The sequence below is a fragment of the Balaenoptera borealis genome (assembly GCF_965194805.1).
Source record: "Balaenoptera borealis genome assembly, chromosome: 11".
Taxonomy (NCBI): domain Eukaryota; kingdom Metazoa; phylum Chordata; class Mammalia; order Artiodactyla; family Balaenopteridae; genus Balaenoptera; species Balaenoptera borealis.
Window position 1 is genome coordinate 8,957,380 of NC_138868.1, and position 24,409 is coordinate 8,981,788.

The 24,409-nt window shown below is 53.8% G+C and overlaps 1 protein-coding gene and 1 long non-coding RNA gene across 5 annotated transcripts in view; both read left to right on the forward strand.

The window, feature by feature from the left end:
* The window catches only part of LOC309606754, a 308,111-nt gene that overhangs the window by 169,361 nt on the left and 114,341 nt on the right, over positions 1-24,409 (forward strand). The window lies entirely within an intron of this gene.
* On the forward strand, positions 2,679-22,792 carry SLC22A8 (solute carrier family 22 member 8). 4 transcript variants are annotated; one of them, XM_082341956.1, is made up of 11 exons: positions 2,679-2,805; positions 3,764-3,851; positions 16,133-16,236; positions 16,787-17,151; positions 17,434-17,602; positions 19,748-19,871; positions 20,083-20,198; positions 21,156-21,370; positions 22,042-22,150; positions 22,291-22,494; positions 22,573-22,792. In XM_082341956.1, exons 3-11 carry the CDS (start codon positions 16,169-16,171, stop codon positions 22,670-22,672), a joined length of 1,470 nt encoding a protein of 489 aa, XP_082198082.1. In that variant the 5' UTR covers positions 2,679-2,805; positions 3,764-3,851; positions 16,133-16,168; the 3' UTR covers positions 22,673-22,792. The 4 variants fall into 4 exon arrangements, with proteins under 4 accessions (XP_082198082.1, XP_082198079.1, XP_082198080.1 ...); XM_082341953.1 differs by having other exon boundaries at positions 2,699-2,805; positions 3,492-3,851; XM_082341954.1 differs by having other exon boundaries at positions 2,699-2,805; positions 3,492-3,851; positions 16,787-16,941.

The following is a 24,409-nucleotide window of genomic DNA, read 5'->3' on the forward strand; positions in this document are numbered from 1 at the left end:
TCTTCATCGCGGTGCGTGGGCCTCTCATTATCGCGGCCTCTCTTGTTGTGGAGCACAGGCTCCAGACGCGCAGGCTCAGTAATTGTGGCTCACGGGCCCAGTTGCTCCGCGGCATGTGGGATCTTCCCAGACCAGGGCTCGAACCCGTGTCCCCTGCATTGGCAGGCAGATTCTCAACCACTGCGCCACCAGGGAAGCCCTAAAAATGCATTTTTAAAAAATGCATCTAGTATGTAAGATTTCCCAAATGCATCATTTCTTTAAAAAAAAATGTTAATTTCAACATATTGAACTTAGGATCACAGCATGTAAGAAGAGATGGATCCTCTAATATAATGGAGCTGCCTCAGGCTGGGATGGCCTGGGGCAAAAGGTGCCAAAGGGAAGGATGGGCTGGGAGGCTGGGGGTGTGGAGGGGGCTTCTCTCCACCCCCTTCACCACTTAAGCAGACCACCTCCTTTAGGATCTGACTTATATGTTGACCTTAGGAACCCACTATATTGTTTGAATAAAAGGTTTCTGTGTGTGTGTGTTTTAAGCCACTTAACTAATAAAGAGAAACAAGAGGCCCAGAGGGAGGTGATTTGCCCAAGGTCGTACAGCAAGTGCATCAACACATTCCTTCAGTTCAGATTCAGGAATCCAAGCACATCCATGGGGGTCGGGGGCACTGCCCCTGACTGGGCTATACTCGGGCTCGGCTCCAGCAGCCGCAGTGGGAAGTCACCAGGCTCCTTTAAACAACATTCCACTAGGACAGGAACAATCAGATAACCCTGGCCCAATTAGGAACCGGAAAATCTCACAGAGGGCGAATGCCCAGAACAGGGGGGCTCAGGGCGGGGGCCCAGCTCTCTGCAAGCTTCACAGTCGAAAACCTTCCTAAAACAACCCCTTGGCTGCCTCGGAGAATAATTTAATCTTCCTTTGATGACTCCGGATCTTGCCCTGCCTTGGGCCACTTTAAGAACATCAATTACTGCTGGGCCCAGGTGGGGAGCGGAGAGGAGGGGCTGGACCCGGGTTACAGCTGACCCTGCCCTTGGGGAGGCCGGTAGGGGAGGAAGAGCTGGAGGAGACTTCAGGGGGAGGAGCCCAGCCTGAGCCCAGGGAGCTGGATGTTGCCTTGGTGGAGAAGGGGGCCAAGGAAGAGAATGCGGAGCCCCCTCCCCAACCGAGAAGGGGAGCCCTAGGTGGGCTCCTTCTTAGCCCCCAGAGCAGGCAGGAGGGGCAGCTCCTAGGGTTCCTGGAGGAAGAACCCGAGAGCTGAAGGCAGGCAAAAGTGATGCTGAAGGCCAGGCTAGGGGACCTTGCTAAGGGAGAGGCAGCACAGTGCCCCACGGACTTTGCAGAAATGTTGGCTCCAAGAGACAGAAGTGGGCTTAGAGCCACACTGCCCCTGCCCTGCCACTTCCTGGCTGGGGAACCAGGAGCAAGTTACTTAACCTCTCCGTGCCTCAATTTCCTAGGATAATGCTAGAATAGTAATAACAAGGCTGCTGTGAGGGTTAAACGAGACTCACGTTGGCTGCTAGAAAGTGGGGGCTTAGGGGGCTTCCCTGGTGGCGCAGTGGTTAAGAATCCACCTGCCAATGCAGGGGACGCGGGTTTGAGCCCTGGTCCCGGAAGATCCCACGTGCCGCGGAGCAACTAAGCCCGTGCGCCACAACTACTGAGCCCGCGTGCCACAACTACTGAAGCCTGCACGCCTAGAGCCCGTGCTCCGCAACAAGAGAAGCCATGGCAATGAGAAGCCCACACAAGGAAGAGTAGCCTCCGCTCGCCACAACTAGAGGAAGCCTGCGCACAGCAACAAAGACCCAACGCAGCCAAAAATAAATAAATAAAATGAATAAATTTATTAAAAAAAAAAAAAAAAGAAAGTGGGGACTTAGATCGCGGTCTCATGAGGAAAGGGCTGGAAGCACATACATCAGATCACTCACAGGGTTGGCTGTCAGGTGAGACAGGGCGTTTTGTTTTGTTTGGCTTGTTTGTATTTCCTGTACTTTATGCGAGAAACAGTTTATTATATAATTAAAATAATATTCAGAGGAAAAAACAGAACCATAGGGACTGCAAGTTTTCCTTAAAGGGAAGCAGTTGATCAGAAGAGGAGCCCATCCATTGCGCGTGGGGATGGAAGGGGGCGTGGGCGTTCCCCTGGGTCTGAGACTCAGACAGGGGAGCCCTGGCTGCCCTAGGGGCCCAGGGGGTGACAGCCCGGAGCCCTCAGGGACAGACACAGGGGACATTTTCGGCCTGGACGTGCCCTACTATTTCCTGTGCCCTACCAAGAGGCACCAGGCAGGGGAAGTCGGTGCCCTGGAGAGTATTGTCCACTCACAGGCAGCAGCACTTCTCTGATTGGCTCTTCTCAGCTCCGAGTCTTCAGACCATCAGCTCACAGAGGACCCTGGGCCCTCAGGACTCAAGCCAGCCCCCCACCCCCTCCCCAGACTCCCCCTGCCCAGACCACCTAGGCTTCTGTCCCCCCAGCAGCCCCACTAGGCTCAGGCACGCCACCACACCAGCCTTTGCTGAGGCAGCCCTTTGAGGAAAGCTGGGCTTAGTGGGTCCACAGCCCTGGCCCTGCCAGTGTCATTAATCCCCAAAGGAAAGTCAAACATTAGCCTGGGAAACAGCTTATGCCTTATATAAGCCCCCCTGGGGAAGGCACAAACACAGCTTGCTGGAGCTGAGCTGCCAAACTACAGCAGCTGCCGGACCCTGGGACAGAGCAAGGGTTTCAGACACATCGACCACCAACCCCACCGGAGGGAGGAGCCAGGCCCAGCTACCAGGTGAGGAGGGACCCCTGGGAAGCCCCCAAGGCCGGGCCTTGCTTCCTCACTGCAACTGACCGAGTCCCTTATGCCCTCTGGGATCTGCTTGGCCCCTTTCTGCTGCCCTGGTATGGTGCACCCAGCCCCAGGGGACAGCCAAAACCAGGAGGCGCTGGGCTTGGGGAGACCTTCCCAGCAGGCCTCCTGAGCCCTGCCAGTCCCGTGTGTCTGCTCAAGGCAGCCAGGGACCTCGCCCACTTACTCCTGACATCCATCCTGTGGGGACAACGTCCAAGACGGGGCCCCTTGGTCCCAGCGGCCTGCCTGCACTGCCCCACGCCTGCAGCACGTGTGCCCAGCCTGGCTGAACACATACTCACACCCACAAGTCCCCACACGCACACAGCGACACACCCGCGCTCACACAGCTGTGCCCTTACACTCCAGCCTAAATGTGCACGTCCCAGCAGACACTGCTGTGAACACACACCACACCTGTGACCCCACGTCTGCATGCGCAGTTGCGTACATCCTCATCCACACGCAAATCTGTGGGTACGCACGGCTGTATCACACGCTTATACATACACAGGCTTACACATACACCTGGGCACACCCCCCCGCTTGTGCTTCCACACCCATCCACCTGCCCCCCTCACCCCCATGCACACATCCCTCTCCCCGGCCTGGTGCCCCACCCATAGCTCTGGCTCATCTTGCCCGGTGCCATGACCTTCGCCGAGCTCGTGGACCGCGTGGCCAGCAAAGGGCCCTTCCAGTTCCTGCACACGGTCCTGCTCGGCCTCCCGATCCTCAGCATGGCCAACCACAACCTGCTGCAGATCTTCACAGCGGCCACCCCCGCCCACCACTGTCGCCCGCCACCCAACGCCTCCGCGGGGCCCTGGGTGCTCCCCATGGGCCCGAATGAGAAGCCTGAGCCGTGCCTCCGTTTTGTATATCCACCCAACGCCAGCCTGCCCAATGACACCCAGGGGGCCACCGAGCCCTGCCTGGATGGCTGGACCTACGACGTCAGCACCAGGGACTCCATTGTGACTGAGGTATGCCCTGAGGCCAGCCCTCTCCCTCCGATTACAGCAGCAACCCCACACTCATGGACAGGGGAGCAGGCTGGGGCCCAGTCTCCCTAAGGACCCAGGGACAGGGCACTGGGCAGGCAGAGAGGAAGGGCCTGGGCGCAGAGACGCGCCAACCAAAAGGTTCCATCTCTTCACATTCAGAGTGCAAACAGCCCTTTCTATGCCAGGCGCAGCGCCAAACTCTGAGGATACAAAAATGCACTGTCCCTGTTCCCACGGGGTCCACCGCCTAGCAGGGGTAACATCAATTAATGAGAGGACCACACAAAGAAATGTTAAATTACAACTTCAAAGTACTTAATGTTGTGACCTTAGACTACAGCCTACCCCTGGGCTGGGGGCAAGGGGCCAGGGGAAGCTTCCTTTAAAAAGTGACCCTGGGCGGAGATAAGGGAGTCCAGCAAGAGTTAGCCAGGCAATGGGGAAAAGGAGGAAAATTCCATCTTGGGCAAAGGTCTCAAGGTGGGACAGTGTGTGCAGGAGGGGATGGACAGAGGTGAGGGTTGGAACATGCCTGAGCAGACCCAGAAAACATCTCATCCGTTCCCGCAGTCACTTCTGTGTTCATCTCCCATTCATTCACACCCTCATTTATTCACTGATTCTTTTACCCACCATCTCCAGGAGTTACAGAGTTAAATCAGGCTCTCGAATGACCTGGAGACCATGGTCAGATGAAGAGAACGAAATGGGAATTGGCATTTATTGAGGATCCACAAATAGCCAGTCACGTCTTGGTGTCTGGCAGACATTGTCTCCCACACTTTGATTCCCACAATGATATTCTGTTGAAGGTGATTTTATCTCCTTTTTCATTCAAAAAAAAAAAAAAAAAAAAAAACTAAGACTCAGAGGAGGGAAGTGAAGGTCCAGTGCCACACAGCTGGTCAGTTTTGGAGCTGGAGTTTAAAGCAAAAGTCCATACTAGGCACAGGGGGACAATCATTCATGGCAGTACAAAAGAGTGGGGGGACCACGGGATTTTAGGGAGCCTTCCTGGAGGGGGTGACATGTGAGCAGTGAGCAGAAGCCAATGTTTTCATTCTCCCTTCGGGGACCATGAGCCCCTCGAGGGCAGGATCTTGCTTTTGCCGCCTTAGAAGAGATGCATTTCAACATCTTTACCTGGTGCCAGTCCTGTGCTGGGCACACTATGAGCGTGGGCTCCTGGAATCCCTGGAGATGGTATCTCAGTGAGGGAAGTATTGTTAGTACCTTCAGATGAGGAAACCGAGGCTCAGCCTGGTTCAATGACTTTCCCAGGAGTACATATGATTAGGACCTGGCAGAGAAATGATTTGAATCCAGGACTATCTATGTTCAGAATCTATGATTGCTATTCATTTGTCTAGTGAGTATTTATTTCTGTATAAAGCACTGACTACGCGCAAGGCACTGTCCTAAGTGCTTAATAAATATTAACCCTTTTAACCTTCCTGACAACATTATAAGATAGTATGATAAGCCCATTGTTGCGATGGGGAAACTGAAGCACAGAGAGGATAAGGAGCTTGTTCAAGATCTCGCCACTAGTAAGAGGCAGATTCAGGATCTGAACACAGGCACCTGGCCCCAGAGCCGTGCTCCTAACCATCACATCTGCTGACTCTCATGGCCCCGGATACTCCAACCCTGTCCTATGCACTTTTTCTCCCCAGCACCCAGCCCAGTGCCTGAAATACATCCAGCATCCAACATTTATTGACAGCTACACGCATAATACTGAGGACACAGAGTCAAAGAACTCATGAGCCCCGCCTGTCGTCCAGGTGCTCACCTCTAGTGAGGAAACTCACCAGCAGCGTGGTGGGGTATGCAGGCTTCCCAGGGCAGGGGTTTTCAGCTGCTTTGCTATATCCCCAGCAGCTGGAACAGTGCCTGGCACAGAGGAGGCGCTCTGTGCAATCAATATTTGTGTAATGAATGGATACGAGCTTTATAAACTCAGGGTGCCCTGGGAGCCCAGAGGAGGGGCGTGGAATCCGCCTGGCGGGGGAAACCAGGAGGGCTCACTGGAGTCAGCAAAGCCTGAGCTGAGTGTGAAAGAGGGGTCAGGGTTAGGGGGCAGGCTGACGCGGGCAAGCGCACCCCAGGCGAAAGGAACAGTGTGCCTGGAGTCAGACGCACAGTCACAGAAGCATAAAGAGAGCAAAGCAGTAAGGCCGGCAAGAGACCGAGGGAGGCTGGAGAGGCGGGCAGCGGGGTGCGGAGGCCAGGGACACAGGGAGGAGGAGGGCCAGCAGGAGGGCCTGGCGTGGACGCCGGGGCAAAGGACTGGCCTCTGTCTCGAAGGTGACAGGGAGCCATTGCATGGTGTTAAGCAGGAGTGCGACGTACTCAGATTACCTTCTAAGGATCTGCACTCTGACCGTGGTCTCGGGTGGTCTCGGGTGGCCTCGGCCTACGGCGGCTTGAAGTGGGATTTCGATTCCCAGCCAGAGGTTGAAGTCAGGCCGCATCAGGGAGAGCGCTGAATCCTGGCCACTAGACCAGTGGCCATTGACAAGGCCCTGGCCCTTCGGCTTTGTAGAAATGAATTCCCACAAAGACAGAAAGTAGTGAAACAAGTAAAGTATTTATTAGGATGTAAAAGGGTACGTGTGGATAGACACGTGGGCGGACTCAGAGAGAGTGGCACCCTTGTGGTAGTTTGAATCACTTATATGGGGCATTTCTTCCGGGTTTCCTTTGGCCAATCATCTTGCTTTGCCTGGTTCTGTGTCCATATTTTGTTTATCTCGGGGTCCTCCCATGTGTGCGCGCGCCTCTCTTAGCCAGGATGGATTCGAGCAAAGAGGCCTGTGGGTAGGTTGATGTCACTTACTATGGAGTGGCGCCCCCTCCGTTGTTGACCTTCAAGGAGCCTTTCTGAGCACATGTAGTTGGGAAGGTCCCCTTGACTTCAAGAATGAGGCATATGCAGTCTTTTATCTCTTATCTGGACAGGGCTCAGCTCTCCTCCCTCCTGCTATTTTGGAGGATCTGTCCACAGGGGACGAACTCCAGCTGCTCAGCCTGGGGCCCATCTATCTCCTGCCTCAACTGCAGAGCGGAGAGTAACTTGTGGAGCATTTTGGTCCAGCAGCTGGGAGACCAGTTAGCAGGTTGCCACAGGGACCCAGGACCAAGATGACGGACGGCAGGGGCAGTCGGAATAAATACCAGAGAGGTTGGGGAGTCAGAACCTCTGGGACTCGGGAACCAAATGGATGTAGGGGCGAGGAACAGGGCGGGGGGTAGGGGTAGTGGAAATGCCCCAATATCTGTAAATAAGTTTCCAGGTGTGTGGGCAACTTGCTGTACCTCTGGTCCCTGGAAGACAGAGAGAAGGGGTAAAGCCACCATCCATGTCCTCCAGAATACAGAACCTAGACGAGGAAACAAAAATCCTACAAGGAGCAATGAAATAATAACCATCGCTACCCCTTACAGCGTGCTAACCCCTTGCCAGACGGCCCTAATCAGTTTGTTCATATGAACTCATTTAATCCTCACAACAACTCTCTGAGGTTAGTACCTATATTATGTCGTTTTTGCAGATGAGGAAACCAAGGTACAGGTTAGTGGCCCAAGGCACCACATCTTATAAGTGCTGGAGCTGGGAGTCAAACCCAGGCAGCAGAGCTCCAGAGCCACCTCCCCCCACTTCCCCACCCTGTATTCCTTGGGACTGCATCCCCCGACCACTGCACCCTGGGCTAGGTTCTAGGAAGCGCTCAGTTAATGCTGGATGAAGGCCATATGCCCTCAGAGCCCGGCAGGAGGGACTCAGACAGGGCTGACTGCTGGGAAGTGTCTTCCCCTCCAGGGTGCACCTTGAGCTCCAGGGAACCTGGCCAAGAGCAGAGCTTGCAGGTCTTTTTTTTTTTGGCTGCGTTGGGTCTTCGTTGCTGCGCGTGGGCTTTCTCTAGTTGCCGCGAGCAGGGGCTACTCTTCGTTGCGGTGTGCAGGCTTCTCATGGCGGTGGCTTCTCTTGTTGCGGAGCACAGGCTCTAGGTGCATGGGCTTCAGTACTTGTGGCACAAGGGCTCAGTAGTTGTGGCTCGCGGGCTCTGGAGTGCAGGCTCAGTAGTTGTGGCTCACGGGCTTAGTTGCTCCGTGGCATGTGGGATCTTCCCGGACCAGGGATCAAACCTGTGTCCCCTGCATTGGCAGGCGGATTCTTAACCACTGCGCCACCAGGGAAGCCCAGCTTGCAGGTCTTGTACCCCGTCAAGCATCAGCTCACATCTGTGCCAGCTGAGCACCCAGTCACCATTCCAGCAGTTGCAGCCAGGTGAATCTACATCCCAAATAAACACAGGGTTTCACCAGGCCTCGGGGTCTGCCCCCTTCTCCAGGTCGGGTCCTGGTCAGGCCCAGGCTCCCTGAGGACTCTCAGCCATGAGAACCCCTGATCAGGGTCCTCACCCAGTCAGGGAAATGTCAGTGGCCAGACCCAGCCAGGTGCTCTTAGCAGCGCAGCAAGGTCAAACCCCCTCTGACTTTTCTGTTTGTGGTTCAAGCCATGGCAAATCCATGCTCCATCACTTGGGGTGGGGTGGGGTTCCGGTCCCTCAGGGGGTGGAGGTAAGACAGTGGCTGGCTCACCTAGGGGTGTGTCTCTGGCGTGGAGGCAGGGACCTGGGTGTGCCGGCCCTGGGGGGAAGGGTGGTAATGAGGAAGACAGCACCTGGCAACCATCTCAGTCCAGGTGACCCTGGTTAGTAGGCAAGGAGCCATCTCCCAGGTGGACAGCGTGCCACCATGAGCCAGGGCCAAGCAGCAGAGTTCACATTCTGACTCTGCCATTTACTCGGGATGTTACAACCCCAGAAGTCTCAGTTTCCTCATCTGTAAAATGGGGTAAGAGAACAAGTACGACCATTAAAAGAGATAATGCAAGGCCAGCATTAGCACAGGGCCTGGCACCTACAAGGTGTTCAACTAATGTTTGCTGCCACTGTTGCTGTTATGGTGGTCATGATTAATAGAGATGCCCTGAGAAGTAGGGGGTTAGTCCCCCCAGAAGAGTAGGGGGACTCCTGGTAAAAGGAGAATCAGCTGTCACAGCTCTTCCCGGCTCACCCAGGCCGCAGGGCTTTGTCTTACTCCACCCCCAACCCAGCACAGGCCAGCACGCAGGGCCCAGCTCCACCACCACCCCCACAGCCGGGGACCTGGTGAGTCATCTCCCTCCCCACCTCAGTCCCCTCATCTGTAGAATGGGATAATAAGGACCTTCCCTGCAGAGGAGGCGAGGGTGGGAGGACTGCGCTGGGTCCAGCCAGGAGCACGGGGAGTTTCCCTCCCCCTTCTGATCCCATAAGCTTTGCTGGCAGAGGTGACCACACATTCCTTTCTCTGGGTGCAGCAGAGACAAGGTAGGAATTTTTCAGAAGGAGCTTTACCAGGACATTAAGAGGAAACAAAGGCCTTTCTTTTAAGTCTGGAAAGTGTGAGGAGTGAGGACTGTGGACTCTGAATTCCCTGGAGAGGAGCCCACAGCTTCCACACCACAGAGCACAGCCCTGTGGGGGCCCAGCTCAGTCTGGGGGCTCCGGAAACCCAACCCTACAGCCCTCGAAGGCCCGGGCCTGGCCTTGGATGAGCAGGCCCTCCCCTCTGAGGCCCCTGTGAGTCCTCTCTGGGCCTTGAGCCTTCCCGTCCTGTCTCCAGGGCCACAGAAATCCTGTCTCCCCACACAGGTCCCTGGAGGCCCCAAGTCAGCCACTGGAGAAGCAGAGAACCCACTCAGTGGTCCTCCCAGAAGTGGGTCTCCACCCTGGAAGTTTCCCCTGCCGAGTGTCTGGTCTCCCTCCACGCTCACCCCCAAATCCCCAGGCTGCCCACCTCCCAGACCATCTGTCCATCTCTTGTCTCCAGCTGAGCTCCTGCATCACCCCTACTTGCTCACCCTGGACCCTGCCCTGGGCACCCCTCCTATCATCTCCCCTTTCCTAGCCTCCAATCTGACTCCTGCCTAATGACCTGGGGGCCCCAGCTCAGCCACGTGTCTGGGCCAGCCTGACCACCCCCCCACCGCCCTGTGGCAGCCCTCACCTAGGAAGCTGTGATCCCGGGCAGGAGGAGCCCGGGGCCATCCCTTGGGCTCTCCAGGGTCAGAGTGAACATCTACTGTGTGCAGGGCCCTGGGCTGGTGCTTTGCATTCCTTCTTTCACCACCCTGCGAATCTTCTTTTATGACCACTGTGAATGTTGCCCCTTTTTACAGAGGAATACACTGGGTTCAGATCCAGAAGGTGGCTCTCTCAGCCATGATGGTGAAATCAAGTGTTTGTAGGAAGAGGGATGGGGGTCCTGACTCCAGAATCCATGCCCCTTCTACTGCATCACATGTCTCTGTGAGCACAGGCCTTACAACGACGTGACAATAATGATAAAACAGCTATCACATAGAGCGCCGACTGTTTGCCAGGTATAGTGCTGGGTGCTCTTCATTCCCTATTTTATTTACAGTCTTGAGAAGCAGGTATTAGTATTACCCCCATTCTACAGATAAAGAGACTGAGCCACAGAGAGGTTAAGCAACTGGCCCAGGAACTCACAGCTACTAAGTGGCAGAGCTAGAGACTCATGCCCTTTTGAGGTTTCCCAGGTACCTGGCTCTCTGGCCATTGTGCCCCAGCCTTGGTTCCATCAGAGGTCCGAGAGTAGACAGAGGCATAGCAATTCTCCCCAAGTTCTAAACTGGATCTAAAAGGCCCCAAATCTAGGGAAGTCTGTTTCCCTTGTCCTTGCTCTGGAGGGAGTATGGACCATGTGTGGGGTCCCCTGGCAGAGTCAGCCTACACACACACACACACACACACACACACACACACACACACACACCACACACACACACACACCACACACACATACCACACACACACATACACACACACACCATACACACACATACACACACACCACACACACACACCACATACACACACACACCACACACACACACCACACACACACACACACACACCACACACACACACCACACACACACCACATACACACACACACCACACACACACCACACACACACACACACACACCACACACACACCACACACACACACACACCAAACACACATACACACACACCACACACACACACACACACACACACCACACACACATACACACACACACCACACACACACACACACACACCACACACACACACACATACACACCACACACACACCACACACACATACACACACACACACCACACACACACGCGCGCGGAGCAGGGTCCGCATCCTTGATCGCACATGGCTTGCCCTGACCTTTTATGTCACGCCTTCTTCTCTGCCCTCTGAGGGGCCTCCTGGCCTATGATTTTGCTGCTGCTACAGCTCCTGAGCCTGTCCCTCACCCTTTGGGCCTGACATCAGATCAGCCCACTTGGCTCTGGCCTTGGCTGCCTCCTTGACCATGACTCCAGCCCATCCTGAGCTTGTGTCTTATAGTGACGCATGGCTACAGCTCCCGTGGGCTGAGCCTTCCCTCTGGCAGCTCAGGACTCAGAGCAAAGCACACATCAGGGAGCCATGGTCAAGAGCACTAGTTGGGGGTCCAGAAGACCTGAGTTTGAGTCTCTGCCTTGAAATGAACCAAGCTGTGCTTGGGCAAGTTATTTACCCTCTGAGCCTCAGGTTCTTTGTCTGTAAAATGGAGATAATAATAGTACCCACTTCATAGGATTATTATGGCATCATTTGCAAAGCTTGCTCCTGAGCATAGTAAGCCCTCTCTTTCTCCCCCACCACCTTCCTGGTATGTCATCACTCAGGAAGACATGGCAGTGGGCTTCCTGTTCTTCCCTTCCTGAACCCAGCTCCCTAAGGAGTAAACATTCCAAGAAAGGAAAAAGAAGGCCAAGAACGTTGGATAGGATATTGGGAGCCAGAACTCTATGTGGAGCTGCCAAAAGCTGATAGACAAGAGGTCAGCCCAGACCATGCCATGGGCTAGATAGAAGCTGAGTGACCGGTTCCCTCCAGTCAGCTGGTTACCTCTTCCTCTCTGGGCCTCATCAGTTAAATATGTATAGCAACCCCATTAATTAGTCATTGGACAAACATTTAACATTTCCTGTGCACCAACTACTCTGCTAGCTGCTAGGGATAAAGAGTCAAATGAGACGTCTCCGCCCTCGGTGAGGTTACGGAATACAGGAGAGATGGACAAGCAAATAGGCAGGTAGCATGCTATGTAATGTGTCCTCTTAGAGGTAAGAACAGGATGCTGAGTGTGGAAGGAGAAATGAGGAATTACGCTGGGAGTCTGGATGTGCTTCTCAGCCATTTATCCATTTCACGACTATTTACTGACTAGCTGCTTGTGCCAGCAGCCAGAAAAGATGTTTCTGGCACTCAGAGTAAGTGATCTTGACATGTCTTTTGAAGGACTGACAACCTTGCTAGAGTAGGGGAAGATATCAAGTACAAAAGCAAAGAAGAACACAATAGCCTGAAGCTTTTGTAGGATCTCTAGTGTAACCGGATTACAACCATGGACCCCATGTGGCCAGGCCTATGCATGGAGTCAGAGTCAAAGGAAACATAAATCACTCTCTCGACACCTTGAAGAATGGAGACTTCAGTTACAGGTTTTCTTAACACGGAAAGCATGCCAAAAATCCCTCAAAATATCTTCCTTTCCCCCCCAAAATTCCAGGATGCCTTTAAAAATCTCTCCAGTTCTCTCTACATCTGGTCCCATGCTCTTCGCCGTGCTCCTGTGTTCCCAGCCCCCTTCCTAGGTCATCCGGGGACCGAGACACCCAGCAGCTCCGCCATCTTCAACACGTGGCTTCTGGAGTTGCTCTAGTTATCACAATTCCTAACCAACGGGAAGGGAGAAAGCACGCACGTCCAGGCCAGGGATTCCCTCTTACTTAAATGAAGTGGAAGCAGCATCCATTTCTTCCACTCACATGTCATTGTCAAGAATTACATGGCCCCATCTCGCTCCCGGATGGCCTGTCCCTTTACAGCGCATGCTACACAGTACAGGAAGTCTCTCTAGACACCCACTGGCCTTCTCCTTTCACACCACCTCACTTCCTCCTTTACTCTTTTCCCTCCCCCATCCCCACACATGTACCATGCAGGCTCCCTTTCCAGCCAGATAGAGCCCTGGGTTTGCTGGCCACTCTGGGCCACTGTGAGTAAGCTGGAGGACCTGGAGGCTTCCCCCTTGCCCAATCCCCCTCGCTTCCCGGGAGGAAAGCAGAAAGAGCTCCCTGGGCTGTGTGATTCTTTCCCCGCGCTGTTTTGCTTCCAAAACATTCTCGTAAGGCATTTCCAGTGAATGAGATTCTTCACTTCATTACACAAGTAATTCAGGACAACTGGACAAAGGGTGCGTGTTGGAGATTAGCAGGAGATTAGGCCAGACAGGTGGGCAGGGGCCAGAGCCTGAGGGCTTTATAAATCTGTGTTAACAGAGCTTTGTCTTTACCCAGAGGGCAAGAGGAAGCCAGGGGGTGCCTTAGGCAAGGCAGCAAGCTGATGTGAGAGGTGCTTCAGAAAAGCCACTCAGCTTATCAGGGAAAGAATGGATAGGAAGGACTGAGGTCGAAGGTTGGGAGACCTGTCAGAAGATTGTTGCGATAATCCTCTCTGGGCTCAATTTCCTCAACTGTAAAATGAGGATGACAGCAGCTCTACAGCATAAGGTTGCTATGATGATTGAAAAAATTAAGGCATGGAAAGTGCTTACTTAGAACAATGCCTGGTGCAGAGTAAGCCCTCAATAAATATTGGTTGTTATTCTTTTTTTTTAATTTATTTTATTGACGTATAGCAGATTTACAATGTTGTGTTAATTTCTGCTATACAGCAAAGTGACTCAGTTACCCATATATACACTCTTTTCATATTTTTTTCATTATGGTTTATCACAGGATATTGAATATAGTTCCCTGTGCTATACAGTAGGACCTTGTTTTTTTATCCATGCTATATATAGTAGCTTGCATCTGCTAATACCAAACTCTCAATCCATCCCTCCCCTGCTCCCCTCCCGCTTGGCAACCACAAGTCTGTTCTCTATGTCTGTGAGTCTGTTTCTGTTTCGTAGATAAGTTCATTTGTGTCACATTTTAGATCCCCCATATAAGTGATATCATATGGTATTTTGTCTTTCTCTTTCTGACTTACTTCACTTAGTATGATAATCTCTAAGTCTATCCATGTTGCCGCAAATGGCATTATTTCATTCTTTTTTACGGCTGAGTAGTATTCCACTGTATATATGTACCACATTTTCTTTATCCAGTCATGCGTCAATGGACATTTAGGTTGTTTCCATGTCTTGGCTATTGTGAACAGTGCTGCTATGAACATAGGGGCGCATGTATCATTTTTAATTATAGTTTTGTCCAGATATATGCCCAGGAATGGGATTGTTGGATCATATGGCAACTCTATTTTTATTTTTGGGGGACCCTTCATACTGTTTTCCATAGTGACTGCACGAATTCACATTCCCACCAACAGTGTAGGAGGGTTCTCATTTCTCCACACCCTTTCCAGCATTTGTTGTTTGTAGACTTTTTAATGATGGCCATTCTGACTGATGTGGGATGATACCTCCTTGTAGTTTTGATTTGCATTTCTCTAATAATTTGTGACATTGAGCATCTTTTCATATGCCTGTTGGCCATCCGTATTTCTTCTTTGGAGAAATGTCTCTTTAGGTCTCTGCCCATTTTTCGATTGGGTTGTTTGTTTTTTGTTTTTGAGTTGCATGAGCTGTTTGTAAATTTTGGAAATTAAGCCCTTGTCGGTCTCATCATTTGCAAATATTTTCTCCCAGTCCATAGGTTGTCTTTTCATTTTGTTTATGGTTTCCTTTGCTGTGCAAAAGCCTGTAAGTTTCATTAGGTCCCATTGCTTTTATTTCTACTGAATATTGGCTGTTATTCTTAATCCAAGCATAAGAGGATGAGGCCTGCACTAAGATAGCAATAGTGGAAATAGAAGAATCCAGATTCAAGAAATATTAAAGGACTTCCCTGGCGGTCCAGTGGTTAAGACTCCAGGCTTCCACTGCAGGGGCCATGGGTTCGATCCCTGGTTGGGGAAGTAAGATCCCACATGCCGCTAGCGGTGGCCAGAAAAAAAAGAAAGAAAAATTAAAAAGTTAGAAACTGGAGGATGAAGTGATTGTAACATGGGAGAGGAAGGAGTCAAAAAAGGGCCGCCAGTCACCGTGATTCAGACTTTACAGGGAGGGGGTGGCAAGTCTCGTTGACTCTGAGATGCCCAAAAGACACCCTCCAGGGGGAGATTTCAAGTAGGCTGCTGAATCGATGGGTCTCAAGGCCAGAAGAAAGGTTGGGCTAAAGAGAGGGATTTGGAGTCTTCACCATAAAATAGTCATTGAAGCCATAGGAGCAGGTGGCATTTCCTGGGGAAAGTGAATAAAAAGAGGAAGATCCAAGAAGAGGCCTGGGGAACTTTTAAGGGATAGAGAGAAAGAATACCACAGAGGGAGGGAAAGGAGGAAGACCGGAGGAGGGAGAGGTCAGCGGGGTCACGGGCTGCTGAAGGGAAGTCAGGTCAGGAAACAGAAGGTTCCATTGGGTTTGGGGAGCAGAGTTTCAGTGGAGAGGTGGGGGCAGACTCGGGAAATGAGTGGGACACGAGGACGGGGTGACAGCCAGGATGGTTCCTTGTTCCAGAGATCTGGCTTTGAAGGGAAGAGAGAAGTGAAGCAAATGTGGAAGGGAAAGAGGCTTTAAGTGGAGAGACTGGAACACAAGCAAACGATGATGGGGAGGAGTCAGGAGAGAGGCTGAAGGTGTGGGATGGAGGGAGGTGGCAGCAGGAATGTCCCCTGGAGGAGAGAGGGTGCAAGCAGAGAGACCAGCCTTGCACAAGTGAAGTTGGGGAACAGACACACAGGTAACCTCAGGACGCAGGTGAGCCTGGAGGAGCTCGAAGACAGACCTGGCTGTGACAGCTGAGCAGACTTCGGAAGCCATATGGCAGGCCACGTGTGCTGAAGGGATGTTGTCATCACAGAACCACAGGGCAGGGACCCAGGGAGCCCCAGGCCAGCCTGACGGGGGAAACGGCACCGGGAGTAAGGGCCAGGCTCAGGGAAGCCAAGCGCGGGTGCTGGGAGAGGGAGTACACACATGGGGGCACAGGCTGAGCGCGGCTGAGAGGCTGGGCTGGACTGAGCCGGGTGGCCGGGTGGCCGAGTGGCTCTCCCTCTCTCCTGCGCAGTGGGACCTGGTGTGCAACTCGAACAAGCTGAAGGAGATGGCCCAGTCTATCTTCATGGCGGGCATACTGATTGGGGGGCTCGTGCTGGGAGACCTGTCTGACAGGTGAGACGCGGGGGCCTCGCCAGGGGAGGCACAACCCATGGAGACCCCCCCCGCCCCTCTCCATTCCACCCATGCACCCCCAAAGAGGCAAAGAGCTGGGGGAGGGGGGAGAGATGGTCCTTGCTGTGTGGCCAGCCCCTTTCGGGGCCACAGCCTTCTCCCTGTAGCCCCCAAAAGCCCTACAGCTTGAGTCTTCCAGCCTCCCCAGACCTGGGGCAACGGCCTCAAGGTTTTCAGACACAGTAGCGGCTGCATGGCCGTGGAGGTGGGTGATGAACGGCTTGGAGAGGAGTGGTCCTTTGACCCCTGCTCAGGTAGCTAAGCTGGGGGTGGAGGAGATCGATCACTCATTAACTCAAACGTCTAACTGCAAACTTGTCAACAAAAAAAAGCAATTACCAGCAAGGCTCTGTCTGGGGAGGGAGTTACACACCCTGCCTGGCCCTTTGGGAGGTGGAGGGTCCAGCCCTTTGCCCCGAGGCCTGCAGAGTCACTCTCCTCGGCTGGCTCACAGCAGCTAACGCCCCTCTTCTTCTTTTTCGAGCTGCAGGTTTGGCCGCAAGCCCATCCTGACCTGCAGCTACCTGCTGCTGGCAGCCAGCGGCTCAGGCGCAGCTTTCAGCCCCACCCTCCCCATCTACAGCGTCTTCCGCTTCCTGTGTGGCTGCGGCATCTCAGGCATCACCCTGAGCACCACGATCTTGAGTGAGCCACAGGGGGAGGGGACGGGGACCAGGAGCTTGGGGAGCACCAGCCCGAAGCCAAGAGTGTGGCTCAGCCACAGGCACCGGGCGACCCTGGTCAAGCAAGGCGCTGCCCCTCTCGGGACCCCAGAGGCCCCCTCTGAACATAACAACAAGCATAATAGCAGCAGCTTCAATACTGAGGACCCACCCCGGGCCTGGCATCTGCCAGGTACATGATCTCGTTCAGCCCATACACACAAGTAGGTAAAACAAGGGAAGTCACCTGCCACTGGAGAGGCAGTCAAGACTGCAGGCTTGGGAGTCAGTCACACCGACGTTTGAGTCCTACCTTCTTGAGCCTCAGTCGCCGCATCTCTAAAATGGGGGCGATGAAACCTTAGGATCAGGGTCAGATCGAGTAGCCAACGGAGGGGCAGGAGCTGGTGCCCCTTCTCAGGAGGTGCCCACCACCCAGTAGGGTCTTAATCTGGTCCTTGGGTTCCTCCTGCAGGTGTCGAGTGGGTGTCCACCCGGATGCGGGCCATCAAGTCGATTTCACTCGGTTACTTCTACACCAGTGGCCAGTTCATTCTGCCTGGCCTGGCCTACGCCATCCCCCAGTGGCGCTGGCTCCAGTTAACCGTGTCCATTCCCTTCTTCGCCTTCTTCCTCTTGTCCTGGTATGTGACCCTCTCTTCTTCAGCTCCCTCCTTAGAGCCACCGGGATCAAACAGGAGGAGCCCACGCCTGACCAGGCTGGCTGACTCTGTCTGTCCCGAGACACCCCATCCCAGAGTCAGCAAGGGCATTCCAGGGAGGAGGAACCACACACCGGGGCATGCCGCGGGAGGGAGCGCTCGGCTGGGGGGGTTGGTGAGGGGGTTTGGGTCAGGCTGTGAAGAGCACAGAAAGCCAGAGAGGCCTCGGTTTCACGTGGAGGGACAGAGAACGCCTCTGAAGGTGCCCAGGGTGCTGAGAGGCCTGACCAAACTTCCGTTCATGACATAATCACACAGAAGGACAAACCCAAGTGGGTGGGGACGAGAGACAAAGGGAAGTGACCGTGTGGGCAGGAGGAGCCTGCGGGATGAGTCTGAGGGGCATTTTGAAGGAGAAATCTTCAGAGTGTGGGGACTTCTGGATTTGAGGTATAAAGGAAAGGAAAGCTCCAACCTGAGAACCTGGGAGAATCAAGGGGTCTGGGGCAGAGACCCTGAGTGAGGACATGTGGAAGACAGGAAACCAATCTGTAGGTGGTAGTTGATAGCTGGGCCCAAAGAACAGGAAATCATGAAGAAGCTCCGGAGCAGAAATGAAGTCCTGGAGGCTCCTTTATCCAGCACTTACTATGTGCAAGGCCCTGTTCTGGGCATCAACCCACATCATACCAACGCTTACGGCATCTCTGTGTGAAGGGGACATTAGTGTTCCCATTTTACAGATGAGGAAACTGAGGATGAGAGAGGTGAAGCAATCCTCCAAGGTTACACAAAAAGACGCAGGACTGGAATGGGGCCTCCATTTGAAAATGAGAATAAGCTCCCAAGGGGACGGGCAATCTTGCAGTGAGAGAGATGGTCAGAGAGTCCAGAGTGGAGTTTGGCATGTCCACAGCCTAGGATGGGAGCCGAGAGTTGGGAGGCAAAATAAGGGCAGATGGTCAGCAGACCCCTTCATTGTGTGACTTGGGACAAGCTTCACCCACTCTGAGCCTCAAGATTTTTCTAGGCAAAATGGAGATACCGGTGCCTGTCTCCCAGAGTTACATGTGCCTGGTCCACAGGAAGGCTCACTAATTGGAAGCCACTGTTGTCATTATTCTCAGGGAGAGGAGGATGGAATCCAGGCCCTGGCTATGGGATTTGGGAGGAAGTCACCCATCATCTTGGTAGGCACAGGCTGAGAAGACTGTCAGGGCAGAAATAAGACCACAAGGCCAGAAGGGCAGGTAGCAATGGGCCCAGGAAGCTGCCACTACCAGCAGGACCAAAGGTCTGAGGCCAGGTCACCCGCGTCCACTCCCTTGAGGGTCTCATTGGAGCCAGGTCCTGGGTGCCTGTGGGGTCCACAGCCAGAACGGACCCCACCTGGGACCAGACTTTTCCAAGCATCCCTCCTTTCTCCCCACACCTCTGCCTCCTCCATTTCCCTTCACTTTGTGACCCTCAGGGTTTGCTCAGGGGTGAACCAACCCCAAAAGCACAGCCCAAGGTTAGGGGAGAGTGAGGTTGGCCACACACTTGTCAACCCCAAGGCCCCATGTTGCACTTGCAAACCGTCCCCCGACCCAGCAGAGTTGGCCTTTTGCAGGGAGGATCAAAGGGTCCTCGGACCCATTCCCTAGACCACAACCCTAAACTTAGCCCCCTTCCTAAGCTGCCCTGGGACTGCAGCCCTGCCCCCCTTCACCCAGGACCTGGAATTCGGCCCAAGGACGGCTGGGGATGTGGACGTGCAGGACCCTCCAGCTGTCCAGCCTCGAGCATGCCAACCCTTCCCCAGGCCCCACCTGCCTTGGCCTAGGGCCCGAAGCTCCTAGCTAAGAACAACACCCAAGGATAACAAGCTGCCCAAGGTCGGGGGCAGGGGAAAGGCTCTTCTGGAAAGGGAAGAAGAGATCTCTGGAATTTGTGCCGGCTGCAGGCAGCCCAGGTGCAGAGCTTGACCAAGTTTAAATTCCATGAAACCTGCAACAAGGCAGCTCGGGTTTCTGGTCTTCCTAGCCTTTGGCCCTGGCTCTTGATCTTTTTCCAGCCTCTCAGGAGAACTTCTGGTGTTGGGAGGTGGGGGGTTGGGAGCCACTGTGACTTGATTCTGACCCCCAGGTGGCTGCCAGAGTCCATACGTTGGATGATCCTGTCTGGAAGGTCCTCCAAGGCCCTGAAGACATTCCGGCAGGTGGCGGCCTTCAATGGCAAGAAGGAGGAAGGAGAAAAACTCAGCCTGGAGGTAGAGACCCAGAGGGATTGTAGTCTAGGGCACGAACCTGGGCTCTGCTCTTGGACTGTCCCCTCCTCTTGCCTCTGTTTCCCCTGCTCACAAGCCTACATCTGATGCCCTAAGCAAGCTTTTCTAAAGGCACCAGGCCTGCACCTCCCTGTCTTCTTCCTCTGCCCACCAGCTGGTCGCTAATGGACCCCTCCCCTTCCTCTGCCCCAAGGAGATCAAACTCAACCTGCAGAAGGAGATCACCCTGGCCAAGGCCAAGCACAGCATAGCTGACCTGTTCCGGACACCCATCCTGCGCCGTGTGACCTTCTGTCTTTCCCTGGCCTGGTAACCCACCACCCCTCCCTGCCCACACCCTAGCACCCCTGCCAAGCTGGGGTCATGAACAAGGCTTCTGGCAGGCTTACCTAAGGGCAAGGCCTAAAATACCTGCAAGAAGAGTCAAGGGATCCCCTCCTCAGGGCTGCCCCAGTCCAGCCCCAACCCCAGAAATCTCTGGCATCCCTGCCCCACACCCGGGTCCAGCCGTAAGGGTCTGCTTCCTTCTGGGGTCACACCCACCTCACCCACAGGGCAAATGCTCCAAACACCTTCACCAGCTCACATCCCTACCATGTGAGCTGTGCCTCTCTGTCCCTGCCCCCAACTGGTCCAGCTCTGCCCTCTGGGACCCCGCAGAACAAGCCTGGCCCTCAGGGCTTCAAGATTTAACGACAGAAATTGTGATTCTTCTAAGTCTTCTCTTTTGCCCGACATCCCACATCTCCTTCAAAGCCCTTTCCGTGACCTGGTTCTGACGCCCTTCTCATCCTGGCCATCCCCATGTGAAAAGGATTCAGTATATCCAGGAACTCTTCAAAAGGGATCCCACAATTCTGAGAGGGGGAGGGGAGGCATCTGACCCATGTGTGTGCAGCCCTGGGGACTTTCACCTCCCCCATCTGAATGTTAAACCATTACCCAACAAAGAGAGATTGTTTACTGCCTCCTTTGGTCTCCAAGAGTCCCTCCAGGACCGATATTCTCTGGAATCAATTATATGGCACTTTGTCACCATACCCTAGACCATGTCCATGTCAGACATAACCATTCAATCCCCGCACTCTCTCACTGAGCCCAGACACAATCTCAGAGGCCTCAAAACAGCACTGAAGCAGCCCCTATCAATCTGTTGCAGTTGGGACAAGAAATGAAACTATTCATCATCCTGGTGACCCAATGAGCAGTATGGGGAGAGGCCCCCACCTGGCTGTGTGTCCTAATCAATCACTCTCTGACCCTCAGGTTTTCCACCGGTTTTGCCTACTATAGTTTGGCTATGGGTGTGGAGGAATTCGGCGTCGACCTCTATGTTCTCCAGCTCATCTTTGGTGGGGTTGACGTCCCAGCCAAGTTCATCACTATGGTCTCCATAAGCTATCTGGGCCGGCACACCACGGAGGCCGTTGTTCTACTCCTGGCAGGAGGATGCATCCTGTCTCTCATCTTTGTGCCTTCGGGTGAGAAGCTGGGGCTACCCCCAGAACCCTCCGAAAGAGGCTGACCCGTGAGACCAATGTGTCTGTGGGCCTCACAGGCTGGGAAGTGGGGTTCCAGGGACTCCAGATCTGCTGAGTCTGCCTCTAATTCACTGTGTTACCTTGAGCAGCTCCCTGTACTCTCTGGGGCTCAGGTTTCTCGTCTAGAAAATAACACAGGTGGGCTAGATGATATCAAAGATCCTTTTTCAGATCTGACTCAGGGCAAAGTATGGTGGTGTCTACACAGTGAGAGGAATTGCTCGGGATTTGGGTGTGGCCTGGGTGACATCGCTGCAGAAGACAAGCTTGGATGGGGAAACATCAGAGTCCAGTGCTCAAGGAACACCCCACAACCTACTCCACCATGACCTGGGAAAAGCCACTTTTACTTTATATAGATGTTTGGGTGTTGATACACCTATATCCTTCCAAAGGAACTGGAGATATTTTAGGACAAAAACAGATACAACAAAATATGAGAATAGGGAATCAGAGCCAGGGAAAAACCCAAATGCAGCAGGACACAAGCTTTAACTTTGGATCTGAGCTGTCCGGCAGCCAAAGCAAAAAGGGAGACAAGGTCTCTGAGGAGTGAGAACACTCAGGGGCTCCTGAGCCCCAAGGTCTACTGCGTTTTCTTCCCTCTGCAGACTTGTTGACCCTGAGGACAGTACTGGCTGTGTTTGGGAAGGGATGCTTGTCCAGCTCCTTCAGCTGCCTCTTCCTCTACACGAGCGAGCTATACCCCACAGTCATCCGGTAGGTAGGTGCTGGGCCTGGAAGTGGTCCAGCCAAAGGATACAGGGGCAGGTGGGATTGTGGCCCCTGTCCAGGGGTCCCAGAGCTGTTCTTTGAGAACCCACACACAGGCTGCCAATCTCTGCTCTGAACTCTCCCAGGCAAACAGGTATGGGCTTAAATAACCTGTGGACCCGCGTGGGAAGCATGACGGCCCCACTGGTGAAAATCACCGGGGAGCTGAAGCCCTTCATCCCCAATGTCATCTTTGGGACCATCGCCCTCCTGGGAGGCAGTGCAGCCCTCTTCCTGCCTGAGACACTCAATCGGCCCTTGCCAGAGACTGTTGAAGACTTAGAAAACTGGTTAGTCCCCTGTTTCTGGCCCCACCAGTCCTCCTCCTTGGGGAACCCCAGGGCTTTTCCTGAGTTCTCTTTCCCTAGGTCCCTGCAGGCAAAGGAGCCAAAGCAGGAACCAGAAGCGGAAAACGCATCCCAGAGGATCCCTCTGCAGCCTTGTGAACTGGGCCTGGGCCCCAACTGAAGGCAACAGACCCTCCTTTCCCTGCCCTCCAGAGACTAATCCCAGCCAGGTCTGTGCCTGTCTCTGGGCTCCTCAGGCACCTTGGGAAGGGCCCTGGGTGCATCTATGCTCCTAGGACACAGTCTTCTGAGAGCTTGGTGGAGGTATCTCCACCACCACCGGAGCTCCCCAGCCCAGCCCTGGCCAGTTCAAAAGTTTGGCCACAGGCCTTCGCACACCCCACCTTGCCCTCACCCTCCCTGCAGCCCAGGCCCTGCCATTCTTCTGTCCAGCCCTTCCCCACTGACCACTTCCCCCATTGTTCCCACTCCCTTCCCCTTCTTGCTCCCACCCCTTTCTTCAATGGGAGGTTTCAATAAACAGCAGTGAAGAACTCAAGCCATGCTGCTCAGGAACAGGGGTAGGAAAGGGGGCAGGGCCTGGTATGGACGTGTGAGCATGCACACCTGCCCATCCACACTGGCATGGACATACAGGTACAGGCACACAGGTACATGCAAGCTGGGCTGATGTGAACACGTGTGTCCAGTGTGAGCACACTGACGTGTGTATACGCCAAGCCTATATTAGTCGACTCGGACTGCTGTAACAACATGCCACAGACAGAATCGCTTAAACAATTTCTTCCTCACAGTTTGGGAGGCTGAGAAGTCCAAGATCAAGGTGCTGGCAGACTCACTTCCTGGTGGGGGCCCCCTTCCTGGCTTGCAGATGGTCAGATACCTTCTCACTGTGTCTCACATGGCCGGAGAGAGATGAATCGAGCTTTCTGGTTTCTCTTCTTTTAAGGGCACTAATCCCATCATGAGGGCCCCACCCTCATGACCTCATCTAACTCTAATTACCTCCCAAAGGCCCCACCTCCTAGTACCATCACATTGGGGGTCACAAAGCAGTCTATAGCAAGTCCTGTCCTTGGAAATACCACGTGTGTATCTACATGTCCCGTCATGCGTGTGAGCACTTGACTAGATAAGCCCAGAGTGGCTGCAGACGGAAGCCAGGGCTCCTCCAATCCCGACCTCCTTCTCCCTGCTCACCCCAAGTCTCTGATCCATGTCCCAACCCTGCGCCCACCAGGCAGCTTTGTCTCCTATTTAACTGAGAAAACTGCAACCGTAACTGAACATTGTCGACGTCTGCCACCATGTTTCCCAAGTTTCCCCCAATCACAACAGAAAGTCCAGTCCTCCCATTGGGGCTCTGCATCCAGCCTCTCCCACTAGCAGCCATCTGCCGTCTCCTTGGGTCTCTTCCCTTTCCCTCTCTCCTGGCTCCTTCGCATCACCAGTTAAATAAACCCAAGGCTCTCCTATCTTAACACAAACCAACCAACCAACCTTCCTTGGTGGCCACGCCTCCCTCCAGGGCCACACTGTCTCTTTCTCCACTTCACAGCCAAACTTCACAAAGCTCCTGTCTGCCTCCCCTGCCTCCACTCTCTAACCTCATCCAAACTGCGCACTGGCTCCCACCCTTCTCTGAAATTGTTTTCACCAACAACACTCATCAACCCCTGTGCCAAATCCATAGGTCACTTGTCATCCCTTGTCTTACTTGACCTCACAGCAGATTTCATTCTATCGGTCATGGCCTCCTTCCTTGGTTTCTGAGATGCCACGTGCTTACAGCTCCCTCCCACACTCTGGCTGCTCCTTCTCAGTCTCCTTTGGGGTTTCCTGTAAATGCTACAGTGGTCACTTTGTCCTGCACCCACACCTTCCTCAAGGGTCTACA